Source organism: Thunnus thynnus, chromosome 1, assembly GCF_963924715.1.
Source record: "Thunnus thynnus chromosome 1, fThuThy2.1, whole genome shotgun sequence".
Lineage (NCBI taxonomy): Eukaryota > Metazoa > Chordata > Actinopteri > Scombriformes > Scombridae > Thunnus > Thunnus thynnus.
Genome location: NC_089517.1, coordinates 32,428,009 through 32,442,819, shown reverse-complemented (window position 1 = coordinate 32,442,819; position 14,811 = coordinate 32,428,009). Strand labels below are relative to the sequence as shown.

At 41.6% G+C, this 14,811-nt stretch overlaps 1 protein-coding gene across 3 annotated transcripts in view; it reads right to left on the bottom strand.

Moving 5' to 3' along the window:
• Positions 1-13,993, bottom strand: part of kif13ba (kinesin family member 13Ba) — a 45,399-nt gene extending 31,406 nt beyond the window's left edge. For 2 of the 3 annotated variants that reach the window (XM_067595897.1, XM_067595910.1), the window contains exons 1-4: positions 13,916-13,993; positions 13,038-13,208; positions 12,479-12,814; positions 5,972-6,065 (exon numbers count right to left, since the gene is read on the bottom strand). In XM_067595897.1, coding sequence (XP_067451998.1) covers positions 5,972-6,065; positions 12,479-12,548 — 164 coding nt within the window. In that variant the 5' untranslated portion in view covers positions 12,549-12,814; positions 13,038-13,208; positions 13,916-13,993. The other variant, XM_067595904.1, reaches the window with a different exon arrangement.
• Between the last annotated feature and the right edge of the window lie 818 nt (positions 13,994-14,811).

Below are 14,811 nucleotides of genomic sequence, written 5' to 3'. Positions count from 1 at the left end.
TATTAATAGCTTGCATGATTACTGTTTACAGTGTTGTCATCATCAATCAACTGAACAGCGAAACAATATATATGTAACCTATAAGTAAGATTATAAGCAAGACATTCTCTAACTGTTCCACCAGCCAAACGATGGTTAATTCTGCAGGAATTCCTAATGATGGGAGTGTGAACTGGGCATTAAATTGCTCTGCACGGGGATAGAATTCAGGCTGCAGTCAGGCCCTCTTTCCCAGATGTTTAGGCCTGAGACACATAAGGATGACGGTCCCTTGCTAAACCTGAGCTTGATGCTAATTTCATACACTTGTACCAGCCCACACAGTCAGGGTTATGTCGCTGTCTGACTATGATGGATCCATGGTTGGAAAAGCACACTACACGGGTGGTGGTGACTATGGTAACCTCCTCGTATGTTTGTGAGATGGACCAGGCCACTGTCTGACTGCTTCCTTGTTGCACATGTACTGTAAAGCCTGGTTAAGCCCCAAAGTACCTGTTCTTTGCTTGGGTGAGAGTAGGGTTGAAAGCTCAGTAGATATATAACAGCAAAGCCTGATACTCAACACGGGGCCGAGTGATACATCAAAACAACATTTAACACGAATACTGGGCTTCAAAAGGAACGCTCACCCACAGTTTGGCACATTCTCCATGTGTATAGATTGATACGGGCTACCACATGAAAGCACCACATACTGTTACAAGCATGTGCTGCAAAATGCTTGCTTTACTTTTTTATTTTTACATTAACAAAAATACCGTTGATTCATTGTTATGTTGATTCATTGTTGAATCATATTAGCAAGAGCAAAAAGACCACATATACCAAACACACACACACACACACATACACAAAAAACTGCCTTCACATACATGTTGATACACACACAGAATGTCCAACATCATTCCAACATACGGGGCCACGCAGCCGCTTTTGTGAATTGTCTTGGAAACCAAGCTGCTTGTGTTTGCCTCACTGACATCTGACAGGAGACAGATCGTTGTCAGAGTGAGCCAACATCCAGCTTCACCAGTCCAATGCAAACAGCCTCGGGTCATCATGCAAACTGTAGTGTCTGAACACACGGCTGCAGGGAGGTTCAGACAGACTAGTACACAGTGCCCTAACTCAGCAGTTCAAACTATGGAGGTTAGCACATCCCTGGAGGTTATAAAGTGATTCAGAGAGGGCAGGTGCAAAAGCACAGAGGAACCCAAATTAAATCTGTACAATATGTAATGTAAGATTCCCAGTATGAGACAGCGAAAAATAAAAGTAAACCTGGGCTGTCAGAGAGTTACATCATAGCAATAATGTGTCCTTGATGATCCTCTATAAAGCAGTGCTTACAGAAAGCAAAATACACAAAATCTATAAAACAAGATTGATGTAACCACCACAGTGAGTCACTGAGAGTGGAAATGTGAGGAACTAAAGTCTGGCCTGCCCAGTGTGTGCTGCTGGTGGAAAAACTGAATCAGACACACAAGCAGAACACACCACCGACAGGAGTGAAAAAAAAAAAAAAAACAACAAGGAAATGACCTTAAAGTGAGGTCCTTTCCAATTACTCATAGTGGGGAAATCAACTGCAAAAATAGCCAGGTAAAGCATACAACGTAACTTAGGTATGCCACTTTAACATTCAATTAGTGTGTAGAAACACTTGTTCATCACTGTTATGGGATGAGCTTTGCTTTTTTAAAAGAAAATTAATATTCCAACAAATAATTAATTCAAATTTGCTGATAAGTTCTAGTTCTGCAGCTCAGGCAATATGTGAATGTAAATGTAAAAGGAGAGAGGAAGCAAGTCGGCCTACACACTGGATGGACAAGCTCTATGTATGGTCTCTTATTGTGTGTTGGGTTGTTCAAGGCTCACTGTTAAACAAATCCTGTACATGGCCTTGTCTGCTTTCAGGGATAGGTGGACACAGTACTGCTCCCATACCAGAGTAGATGAGGTTTCTACATGAAGTAAATGATGTGCAGCTAAGTAGGCAGGCAAGTCACAAAAATTACAGAGAAAAACATTCTGTACACTCAATGTACAGTTATATGTTTATAAGCATAACTCTGAAAGTTCTTCTCCCCTACATTTGCTGACTCCTATATCAGATTACACCAGAGCATAGACCATTTAGGAAATAAACAGTGTTTCTCCTGTAATTGTACACGCCTGGTGGGCCACCAGGCCAACGAGAGGCCCCACCGGGCCAAAAAAATCTTTTCTTTAATGCCAAAAAAATCTTTTCTTTAATGCCAAAAATAACGCCAAATATCCATTAATTCGGAAATCAATAATCATTTGCGTTTAGGAGCCTCTGTGCGGCTATGTTCTGAAACGTGAGTCAACCTCTGTGTTGTTGCCTGGGAAACTCTTGACACAATGTGAGCGCCTCGTCTCTTTAGGGTTTTTTCGGTGCATACCACCGGGCCTAAAAAAAATTGTAGGGGAAACACTGATAACCATAATCCACCGGGCAAAACTGATAAATATTAAGCTATGTCTGGAAAGTTTGTCTTCAAAAAGGTAACTAACCATCATTTAGCCCTATTCTAACGTCGAGCTAGTTAATAAAACCACATAAGTCAACTTTAAAAAGGAACTAGTTTATAGCTCTTGTAATGAAACAAGTAAGGGAAAGAACAATGTACTGTACGTTGGTGTCCACGTGTCTCGCACTTCTCATGACGACCATGTGCCTGACAACTCCAGAGTTTCAGAAGAATATGTGGAAACTGCAACAGATATACTGTCCTGGCGTCTGTCTGGAGGTGGAGGATAATTTCCCAATTTTGTTGTAAGCATTAAAACAGAAAGGACGGGGGCAAAAAAATAGCTCTGATGAGAAAAAATTAGATAAATGGGCGTTGTATGTGCAAAACTGAAATAGCAAATATGTGCTAATGTACTAGCTGTTGGGCATTTAGCCAAAGTCATAATCTACCAATAACTCAGTTTGGCTGAATGCACTTACTAACCAGGAGTCTACAGCAGAGACAGTCAACACTTCCCAGCTGCCGCAAACCATTTAGTGAGATGATATCAGATCAGAGCCAGTGGCATTTACTTGGATGGAAAGCTGTTTCTGACAGCCCAAGTGAAAGAGAAAATCCTCCATTTGTATTTAAACAGAACTAATCCTTAGCTTTGACAACAAATCCAACAAAAATACCAATGCAGACGTTTTTAAAATCTGTATGTCCGGCTACAGAGATCAGGAGTCCAGTGCTGCTGAGGGTGACTATGAACTTTTTTCAACAACTGAAAACACATAGCAGTCTTCCTCCAGAACAATCACTTTGTGCTATTTATCTTTTGTTCTCCTACCCTGAAGTACAATATGTATCAACTCTCATGACCTGGAATATTTGCTGCACCTATTAGTTGGGGTCACATGACCTCCGATCAAGGACATCCTGGCTAGAGCTTATTTGCATCGAGAGCCAACTTCCTGCCCAATTTCTATATTAGCTCCTGTGAGGTTTGACACTGTCAAAACCTCATAGGTAGTAGTAGTGGTTTAATGCAAACAAAATAATTACTCATATATCTTTGGTAAAACTACATGATTGTTATGGCAAGGACAGTAGCAATTAGAGTTTAGAGTAGATCAATTTAGACAGTAGCAGATACCAATTTAGAGTAGATCAATACAGATAATTGAGAAAGCAAATGAAAGTGAAAATAAACATAGAATGGCAGCTGCAGGATCAGAGCAAAAGCCTGAAAGTAGGGCAGGACATCAGCTGTCTGTTCTTAGTGATCTAGGAGATGAAGACTAATTGAAGATATAGTGTCCAATAAACATCTAAATTTTTTATGAATTTGAAAAAGTGGAGAAAACCAAGAAAAGGCTTATGACATCAGTTTATTATAGCAGATAAGATTCACAGGTATTTAATAATATGGACTGCGTACCCATCTACAAATAACCTATTTCCACATTTGTGTTTTTGTAATTGGTCATTCAAAACACAAACTTTTTCCTCATATTCCTTTTGTTCCTTTAATGTTTTATACACAGTATGCAACCCTATAAACTACTTGCCTGTTAACTGTTGTTTTGGAAAGTAGACTGCTGTTTAAATGCCAACAACAGAATGTGAAAGCTGTTTCACATTCATTCACTCCGTTAAAAGTCTTGTCAATTTAATGACCTAGTAACTGCACTATCTTACTTTTTTATGGATTATCTTCATCAGCTTTGTCTTCCCGAATTCAAACTAAAGGCATCCTAGAGGCTGAGTTAGCTAAGTAAACAACATGCACCTGCAACATCCTCACTTTATTGCATACTTCTCCTACGCTCCCCATTCCAAACTTTCTCAAGTAAAATGTCCATATTCTATCAACGTAAACACCATGTGAGTGTAAACAGGACACAAACAAGCAAAATGAAAATAGCATCTGCACGCTGAGGGCAGCAGTCAGCCCCATCCTCCTGCTGCTTCCTCAGTCCTTTGTCACTGAGAGACAGAGAGAGAAACTACAGCTCTGCTCTTGTTCAGTCCTCCATAAAAGTCACCAGGGAAGTTTATGGTCGACAGATGCTCGAGTAAATGAGGGTCTTTCCCCCTATTCCATCGTCCCCTCACTCAAGGAAGGGGCTTCACGGTCACCGACGGCGACCTGGAGTTAACCTCCCCCTGTGTTGCCACGGAAACGGAAGAGCCGAGAAAAAAGGAGGAAGCCAGGCGGTGGGGAGTTACGACCCGACAGAGAGAGGGAAGAGAGGAGTGGAGTGAAGTCTGTCTTTTCATGTACGATTGTCTCTGTCTGCGTCTGTCTCGCTGCTGCTGTGTTTCTTCCAGGCGCAGGCACCTCTGACACACACACACAGACAAACGTATGCTGCTGCTCCTGAATCTCAGCCTGACGGCAGCGTTATACACTTCGTCTGATCTGGCAGTCTGCAGTCAGCTCCACAAGTAGATCTTTCTTCCGACACAGCTGGCTTCCTCCAAGATGGCGAGTAAGGTTGAGCAAGGCCTACTGGCTGATTTGGAACCATTGCAGAGTTAAATTACACAAAAAACTAATTATTACAGCCTTTTCATTACAGATGAGGTGATTAACTTCACAGTTTGTCCTCCCAACAGAGTTTGCTGGGTCTGATTGCTTCTGCAGCCCTCACTCACTCAGACACAGACCTGACAACACACACATTCCTGTTCTGCTCAATGCAACCAAAGCTAACACGTCCTAATGCCTGTCAGTGCAGGGATTGGGTGACTCAAGACTCCCAACACAGACTGACAGCACAGTCCAGTCAGTGAGACCCATAAACAGCAGCTGGTTAACAGGATGGAGACTGAATGTAAGCCAAGAAGGGGAAACAAGTGACAAGGGATTTGAGGTGAAATACACTTGCTTCTGGACGTTCCAACAGCTGGTTAGTCAGTTTCTTGCCAAAACTACATCATGAAGACAAAGGGACATTCCAAACAAATCCGAAACATATTGAGAAGTAGCAATTAGGGGAAGGATCCAAGGCACTGAATGCTTCGCAGTGCACAGTAGGGTTAAAAAATGAAAAGAATATGGCACAGCTGTAAATCTGGCTGGAGTGCTCATGTGAGAAAAAGGCAATAGCGTGGGAGGTCATAAGAGGCCCATTGCAGCTGATAAGGAACTACAGGATTCCACTGGTATCAAGGACTTGCACCAGTGGAATCCTGTAGATTAGTAGATTATATTAGTAATTGATTCAGATTAACATCTTGTGTTTATTTAAGTATTTCAAAATTTGTTCTGTTTATCAGTGTAAAAACAAACTAACTAACAAAAAACTACATGTGAAATTGCCTTTTTTACTTCTGTGGTGCTGCACAGGAGGCATGCTGTAATACACTGCACCCGTCAGAAAAAAGTCAAGGGAGCGTAAATGCATTTATGGGCACCGAATTACATGTGTTTAAAGAGAATAAATGAGTGTTGTGGACACTACTGACACACATACCTGGAGTCTCCCTTGCCCAGGTTGGTCCCCGCAGGATGGAGGATCGTCTGGTTCTTTAACATCTCCACGACACATTTAGTGTTTAATTCCTTTTCTGTGGATCAAATAATACAAAGTGTTACAAACAAAGCAATAAAACCCATTGGATTTGTTGCTGTGTCACTTAGCATCTGATTAGCTTAGCTGCGGTTTAGAATGGGTATCTTAAAAGAACATGTTTTATAATTCATAGTCTACTTGCACTTGTGATCATCGATCATTCCTTTCAATCTACAGGAGTATCAATAATCTGTCAAATATACAGTATTAACTTACCCTACAACTGCTTGGGGATTGCTCTAACTGTCTGGGATTGCTTTAACAGTCTGGGACTACTTTCCAATTCAAGTGAATGGGAAAGTGGTCTCAGACTTTTGGACCCCACTGTATATGATTATTCCTTTCTGTGACATTACTGGCAAACTGACCGCATGTCCTCCTTGCAGGCACTTAACACGTGGAGGTGCATTCATTAACAACTGGTTGTTATGTTTGTCAGGTAATCAGTAATCCTGTTTCTGGCATCAAAAACAAATTAAGGAAGATGTGCCACCTTCCATTGTAATTACACAATTATGCAGGTTTGACATTTTATGACAGTGTTGCCTAACAACACACATGGAAAAAGATTTGAAATTTTAGGAATATCATCTGTCCTTATACTGAACTTTATGACCTTCAACCTCTGTTAAAGCACGTCTGCAGCAGGTTTAAGTTAAACATCAGATATAGCGACCTTCAGGTGATTTCTACAGGACACAGCGACTGGATTCAGACTGATACAGGTGTGGATGCATAGAATTTACACTGCCAAAATTTACAAGACACTTATACTGTTTACCAGCCGTCTTAATGTTCAGAAAATGTTTAGTTTCCTGCAGAGCAGGTTAACTTGCTGACACTAAAAGCATTCATTTGAAGGCTTCCTCCTTGCCTGCTCTGTATTATGGACAGAGCAGAAGTTAAATAGTGTAATAGCTCAATAATTTCCTGTGGAACATCGAGCTCAAACAATTGTGTAGGCAGACTGGGAAACACAGAGTCTGAAAATGACCTTTTACCTTGGAGTGAGCAGTAGGTAATCAATAAAACAGGACTGGTCCAGGCAATCAGTCTCTCTGACACATCAACACACACACACACACACGACCAAGGACCTCCCATAGTGACCCTGGCCTGTTTGTTTCATGATGCAACACTTGGCCTTCACAACACCAACTGGACAATTCCAACTCAGCACAAGGAGTGGTCCTTATGCTTTGTCCACTCACGTATTTATGTTGTTAGGCCGCGTAAGTCAGCAAATCATTTTGAACACTGGGGTTACAAGATCAAGGTTGTAGTTGTGCCTACTATAATTTCACTGTCCCATCACAAAAAAGGCCAATTTTTTACTCGAAAACACTTGAAAATAGATGTCTCATAATATTCCAAAGTATAAAGTGCTACGTATATTTGTTTTCATAACTGAGTCAGTCTTGTAACTTTCTAATAGAGGCTTTGCTGTGAAAGTAACCACCAGAGGCATTGGAAAATAACATGAACCACACTGGAAATTCATGAGGCTGGTAAGTCTCTCCATTCATATGTCTTGCCAATGAAACCTAATGATAGTTGTCTACATACCGGCTAGGTGCTGCCAGTTTGTCAGGGGCATTTAAGAGATGGGATATTGCAAACACTCTCCATTTGAAAGATGAGCTCTTTATACCCTACAAAAGTGTGATGTACACCTAATTAGTGTGTTCAAACAGTACTGCATATATCCATTGGTTACTTGTAGGGGAGGTGCAGACTACTAGTATTTTACTGTTGGCTGCTGGTCAGTGCTGGGAACAAAGCCACTGAAATTCTGCATCTTTTTTAATGGCCACTTATGGCCATTAGTGCAATTTATAGACTATATTATTGCACTTTATTATGGTGGTAAAATCTAAAATAAAATTGTGTTGTTAAGGGCCACAAAATATTGAATAAACATAATTATGATCATGTCTATTTGTTTTTAATGAAAATGGTCTCTATCTAGGTGTGAACATCAGGCTAATCAATAACACAGGATCAGGTCATGTTACCCACGTGATTTTCTCTGCTGTCCGGAAATTTGTCTGTAAAAGCAGGCAACAAAGCTCAGCGACAAATTCTTGCTATTTAACCTAGTTGATAAGATAAGGATGGGACTCAGGGTTCTTTGCCCTCCTGTGTTGCCCCTGGTAGGGATATCCTCTTCTATTTTGCCCCCTTCAACAGGGAGGTCAGAGGTCAGCACTAGAACAGTACTCCTTCAGCTGGAATTCAGTGTTTGCTCAAGAACATTATAGCAGTGAGGACACTTACTGATAGTAAATACTATCCTTCAACTGCAGGCCATGGTTCAGACACTCATGTAAGCAAGAATCCATCCCGCTCAATGGCCATATAGAAGACGCACCAGTATTTTTCCCAAGATTTCCAGGTCTAACCTCTACCTCAGAGGTGTGATAGGTATCTTATCCCCATATTTAGCATCACCAATTGGCCAAGTATTTACCTGTAGACTGCTAAGATTTTTAATAGACTATTATGCCCCAGATTACCGTCCAGAATCATTTTTTCCATATACAGCGGGCATGCAAGAGCAAGTAGAGATGTTGAAGATCAGCAAATGTGTTAGGACAGGAAAAACATTCTGTGGTTTAAATTCCCTTCCTTTACAGCCGTCTAAAGCTGTATTATACATCATCAACACTGATCTTTATTCCTTCAGCTACTTTTTATGATGGAAGCATGACTACTGTGGAGCAGGCAAGGCATGCACATATATAGTCAAATTGACTTGTCACAGTGAAGCATTGCCATTTTTTCTTGATAAAAAAAATGATACGAGGCTCTCATTTCTCAGAGTGGATTACAGAGGAGAAGGAGCAATTTGAAATAAACCTTTCCTCAACATGCAAATAATTCCACTTGATGTCAACTTATTGCTGTGGTGATAAAGTGAGGATGATGCTACAAACACACATGCAAATGACAGTTTTATCTGGCCATGATGGCTGGTAGAACAAAGAATATCACAAGTTACATCACCTTTGTTACCTTTTATAACAGTGGCTGCTCAAGTAGACTGCTCAAACTTACCAGCCCCACTCAAAATCTATCATTTCTCTTCCTGAGATACAAATATGAATTTCAACAACTAGCTGTGTCTGTGCAAACCAGGAACATTGGGGATTTGAGGCTAAATTGTCTGTTTAGAGAGCCTCAACACTGCTGTTCTGCCAGGAGGAACACAGGGGTAGTGCTATGGAAACTTGGTGTCAAAGGTCAGAGGACCTGAATCACTGTCCAATTCTTCTGCTGTCAAGGAGACTACAAAGCAAAAAAAGCAGGGTGAGCCAACGGAGACTGAGTGACAAAAAGACAGTGAGAGCCAGAGAACAAGATGAAGTTAAACAAGGGACTGACACAGACATAGTGGCGTGGGGTAAAAAAAAAAAAAAAAACTTTCTGTTTTGCCATCTTTTCCGCTGATGCCTACATTACCCACACGCCCCTTGTGCTGCAGATATACTTCCTGCTTAGCAGTGGAGAAAGTGTGATTTTGTGTGGTTTGGAGGATAAATGTACCCATTGTTATCTTCCTCTCCTTGCTCCATAACCAGCTCCCACTTTCCACTGGCCCTCTCTCTGGTCCTTCCCTCGGCTACCGGTGCTGAGGTTTGGCACAACCGCCTTGACACATCAGCCAGGAAGCTGATTGGCCGTGGTGTTGCCATTGCTACGCCTGGGGTTGCTCTGTTCTTCGAAGGCCACAGCCATGGGAACATGGAGCATTACGCAACGTTAGCAAATATTCATTCAGACTCACTCCCTTCCTGCCTTTGTCCAGCTAAGCAGCTACACTACCTCTCCTCCTCAACCTGGGATACACAGGGACAGTGGCCGCTAGGTTAGAGAAGCCCACTTATTATTTCAGTGTCACAGGTCTTAATCACTGGACCAGCTGGGGGGATGTTAGTGAGGAAATTGAATGAGTACTCCTCTACTACTCACTACTGCTACTGTGTCCTGAAGCAACTGTCTGACAGCAGGAGACAGAAGAGGAGCTGTGGTTGAACCTGAAAGTTGTGAGCAACAACAAAAAGAAATTTTTTTAGGGATGGTAAGATTTGGCATTTGAGAGTCAATTCTTCTGAAATGACGTGATTGAAGAATTCATCCACTAAGAGCTGCTTTGGCTTTTGGGTGGCTATTAAGAATTGTAGAAGTCTTCCATTAACACTGCTAGAAGTGGACAGAAGCCCTATTCAGACAGTGAAACCATCAGAAAGGCACTACTGGAAACGTGGCACTGCTGGTTCCAAACCCATTCCCACTGCCTTCAGCAAGCCATCAATTTGCCTGCTTGTTCTTTTTCACCAAAATCATGATTGCTTTTTCTTGCTAAGCAATGGAATACCCATGCAGGCATTTGATTACAATGTTGACAGAGGTCTTGCATGTTTGAAATTGTGCAATAGCAAAGCTAAGCCTACAGTTACCAGTAATAAATGCACATGTACACATATACTTCTGAAAGCAGCTTTTTGGTGGTTTGACAGTTTAATAAACAAGACTCAAGACCACCATTTTTCATCTATGTAGAGGGGTTTTAAATAACACTGGAATTGTGCTTTTTTGAAACAGCAGATTGAAGCTTTTTCTTTAAAAGTGGTATTAACCAAAAACACAAAAAAAGTGGTAGTTGTTGCCAACACCTGCACCTAGCAGGTTAGTTGAGAAGAAACTCTCCTAATGAATCATTCAGAGTGCTGCACACTACAGCTAAAGTAGAAGAACAAAGAAACAAAAACTTCCTATCAGAAATGAATGGCATGTTGGTGGAGAAATGTATTTACAGTAAATCCCTACTGCTATGAATCCAGGAATTCCACCAGAGCTAATCTGGTGAACTCTCTCGTTCTGTCTCACCATCTACATAACAGCAACCCTGACGCCACCCAACAACATTAACTGACTCATGATTGTTGTTCACAGAAACACATGTGTCTAAAACAAATGTCTAACCTCACACAGAGCAGTCACTGAAAAACATCATCCTTCCTGACTGCAGAGTTTCTCTACATCATCGTAAATCCCTGCCTATGGGAACAGTGTGGCAATCCACTTCCTTGGTCTTGTGACTGACTTCTTGAGCTCAGAGTGTGTGTGTGTGAGGGTGGGGGGGGGGAAATCACACGTGACTCTTTCTGACAACCGGTTGTCGGTCAACCACTCTGCTTCAGCGGCTCTCCTCCTCCTCTTTTCATGGGACACATGGTCTCCCACGGCAAAAACACAACTTGGTGATTGACCAGAAAATGTCATCCGTGTCTTCCTGTGTACAGCACTGAAAATTTACAATATAATTGACCAGAGCAGTTGAGCGTGTAGATTTGTGTAACAGTGTGTCATTGTTGGCTTTTCTAAAATTAGAGATGAAGATGTGAGTGGACATTTAGCAGCCCGAGGACAATACATGCATGTTGGCCTAATGTTAGAGGCAGCGATGAAGAGAAAGCATCTGTTTAGAACAGACAAAATCAGTGTGACATTTAATGTCTAGCAAATGACATCATGTAACCGAGTACACTGATGTCCCTGAGAAGACTTTTTGTGACATATTGCTATAATCTTCATTAAATCCTATCAACCAATAGCCTTCCTGTAAAACTACTGACTTGGCCGACTGCTGCAGTAAGTGACACATGAAGTCAAGAAGCTGTTGGCATGTGTATCGGCCAGTGAAAGAGACAAAGCGTCTAGACATTCTTACAGTAGATCTCACACAGCAGCTCGGCTTTTAAATCTAGCTGGATGGCCTGCAGCCATGAGGGAAGCCCTGTGGCAGCACTGTGCACACATGTGCCATCCAGACCAGCCAGGCTACAGCTTTTTTTTTTTTTTTGAAATTCTGCAGCAGCTCATTCCACTAATGGGTGGTGATTTTTCTGACTGGCATCCCACTGCCAGGAAATTAAACAGGAGTGCTTAAACCAAGGCAGTGTCCTGAGGATAACATTATTGTGAGATGCAGTTTGTTTCTAACCTGAGTTAGTCTGAGATGGCCCATGACCAATAATGTTAATCTGTATTTAGTGTATTCATAATGATAATCTGATATTCAGTTTGTATACTATTCATCAGAGAATGTCTATTATGGGAATACTCTTAACCTGTTAAGCGACACTGTCCCACTTAAGCCTTGGTGGGAATATTTTCAGGATCATTTATATTAAAATTTAAAGATTGCCTCTTTAAATGAGACCGGGGTATTCAAAAATGTTGAGGAACTGTAACCTTCTTATTTAGAGTGCATTGTTTTTGGGGTTGTGCACAAAAATGGGGTGCCTGGTATGAGGTTCATACGAGTCTTTTATATCCTGAGACAGATGAGAGTAAGTGTATCAGCAACAATCCAAATCTGAGCCCTGACTGAAGCCCTCTCACCTCTCCTGTTCATGGGCCGTACACGAACAGCCACCTTGACATTGGAGTCGTCCAGGCTGGGCTCCCCCATGCTGACTCCTTTACCACGGGGTGGAGGTAGCGCTGATCCAAAATAAACCAGCTCTTCAGCTAAACAATCATCCAAAAGCCTGGAAATGGTGCGCTAGCCGGACAGTCGGCCAGCTAGCTTCGCTCAGCTTTGCTCCATAGACCAGGCATGTCCACGGAAAAACAAAAAGCCTGGACAAAAATCCCGCAGGAAGCAAGCCGCCGCGCTGCTTATCCTCTTCTTCTGCTCATATTCCTGGCTAATTTGGATCCACAGAGGTGTGGAGGCTGAAAATGGAAAAAGGAAATGTAAATGAAGTGATATATTACATCAGCTGGTGGATGTGACTGAGCAAACATATGCTATCTGCAAGGCAAAAAACAAAAACGGGGCTAGCCAGCTAATTTGCCAGGCAAACTGAAAGGGGAGCAGCGCCAGCAAAGAGACAAGTTTTTACCATTTGTCTACATAACATCAACAGACAAACTGACCAGCTTTCGAGCTACATACCGTGTTGCTTTCATCCCAGAGGTGACACCGTTACCCTACATGCACAGCCGAGAGAGATCCCCAGAGAACCGCCTGGCGATGATCTACAGCCTCCCAACGCAGTCCACAATGTCCTCCCTGTGTCCAGCTGAAGCAGGCAGCAGCATCCGCCCTTCCGCCTCCGTGTCCTGCCTTCAAGTTAAAACTCATCTGTCAAACTCACCCGGCGAACCACATTACAATCATTTTTACCCAAGACAAATAAGCACATAGCTGTGTCAAAATGTGGCGACGCTCTATTGTAACCGTTATTTGTTAACTTTAGCCTTACAGCTAAAACATGGCTTCGTTTAGGTTAGTTTATCGCCGCTATCGTGTTTTTTGTAGCCAAACTAAATCACCGTAAACCAGGGACCGATTTCAAGCGTTCACACATCTAGAGTTAAATCTAGTTTTAAGAGTTATATTAGCTGGGTAATCGAAATAGTCGAAATTAGCTAATATTTAACGTTACTGGCATGGTTGTCTCACTTCTGCTCCTGCTGCATTTTACAGACCATAAATACGGGTGCACCTATAGAAAAAGCACTTGTTCACTCTGAGACACTAAACCTGTTCGTGTTATTGTATTTAAACAATTTGTTTAAACATTACAAAATCCGTCTAACGTTATTCGTATTCTTAAAGTTGAGCTATTTTTGCGGTTGTTATGCCAGTATCCACAGGGGGACGTTACACAAGCCGGACCGTTAACGTCAAGTTAAGGAGTAAAAGTGCCGGTCAGTTTAGTCAGAAGTCCACTTATAACTTTAAAGGCTATCCCCGAGAAATACAGCAAATAACAGCTAGAACTACTTTTCTTTTAGATAAAAATAAAAAAGGGAAAAGGCACTTGTTACCAGATGTGTTCAAGACCCCAGTCAGTCTGTCAGTCAGTCGCATATTTTTTTTCCCACCCGCATTCCGCGAAGACCCGCCCTACTCAGCCTCTGATTGGTTTATCCCGATATTCTTACCCTAACTCTAACCAATCACTGTCCTCGTGGCTAAACCTATCCAACCAAACCAACGAAGGTGACGAGTACTAGCCAATCAGAGGCAGAGTAAGGCGGGTCTTCGCGGAATGTAGGTGGGAACAAAAGGCCAGTCAGCTAGGCGACACTTCCGCTGTCCACCATCAATCTAAACACAATAAAATTAACACTTCCGATTGTAGTTGTCAGAATAAACCCGGAAAATCCAATCAAATTACATCACACTATATTTGCTAAATCACATCAATTCAGTCCAATTACATTCAATCCAGCTCAGTCCAGTTTAATTTTATTATATTCCTCCTCACACAAGTGCATAGTTAAAAACACTCCAGCACTGTACCCAAGAAACTACAGTACAACAAAACATAAAACAAAAAAACAAAAAAACTGTACACTCAAGTACAAATCTCGATTGCAATATTACTTTAAAGACATAAATGCAGCCATACAAATCAATTAAATATGTCATATATGAACTATGCCATATATTGCATCGTTTACACTGACAAAAATATGCAACATATAGGCCTATCACTAAACATACAGTACACAATCTGGAATGGTGTCTACTAATTAGGCAAAAGTCCATTTTATATGCTTTTAAGCCAACCAAAAGAAGACTCAACTGAAATGGTAAAGTATGGTAATAGCAAATATGATACTGCACCATTGGCTGTCAAACTTACTCTATCCCATTAAGTTCCAAAGTTTACAAGGATACCAAGTAGATTAGGGTGGATTTTGGAGAAATCCTTTTA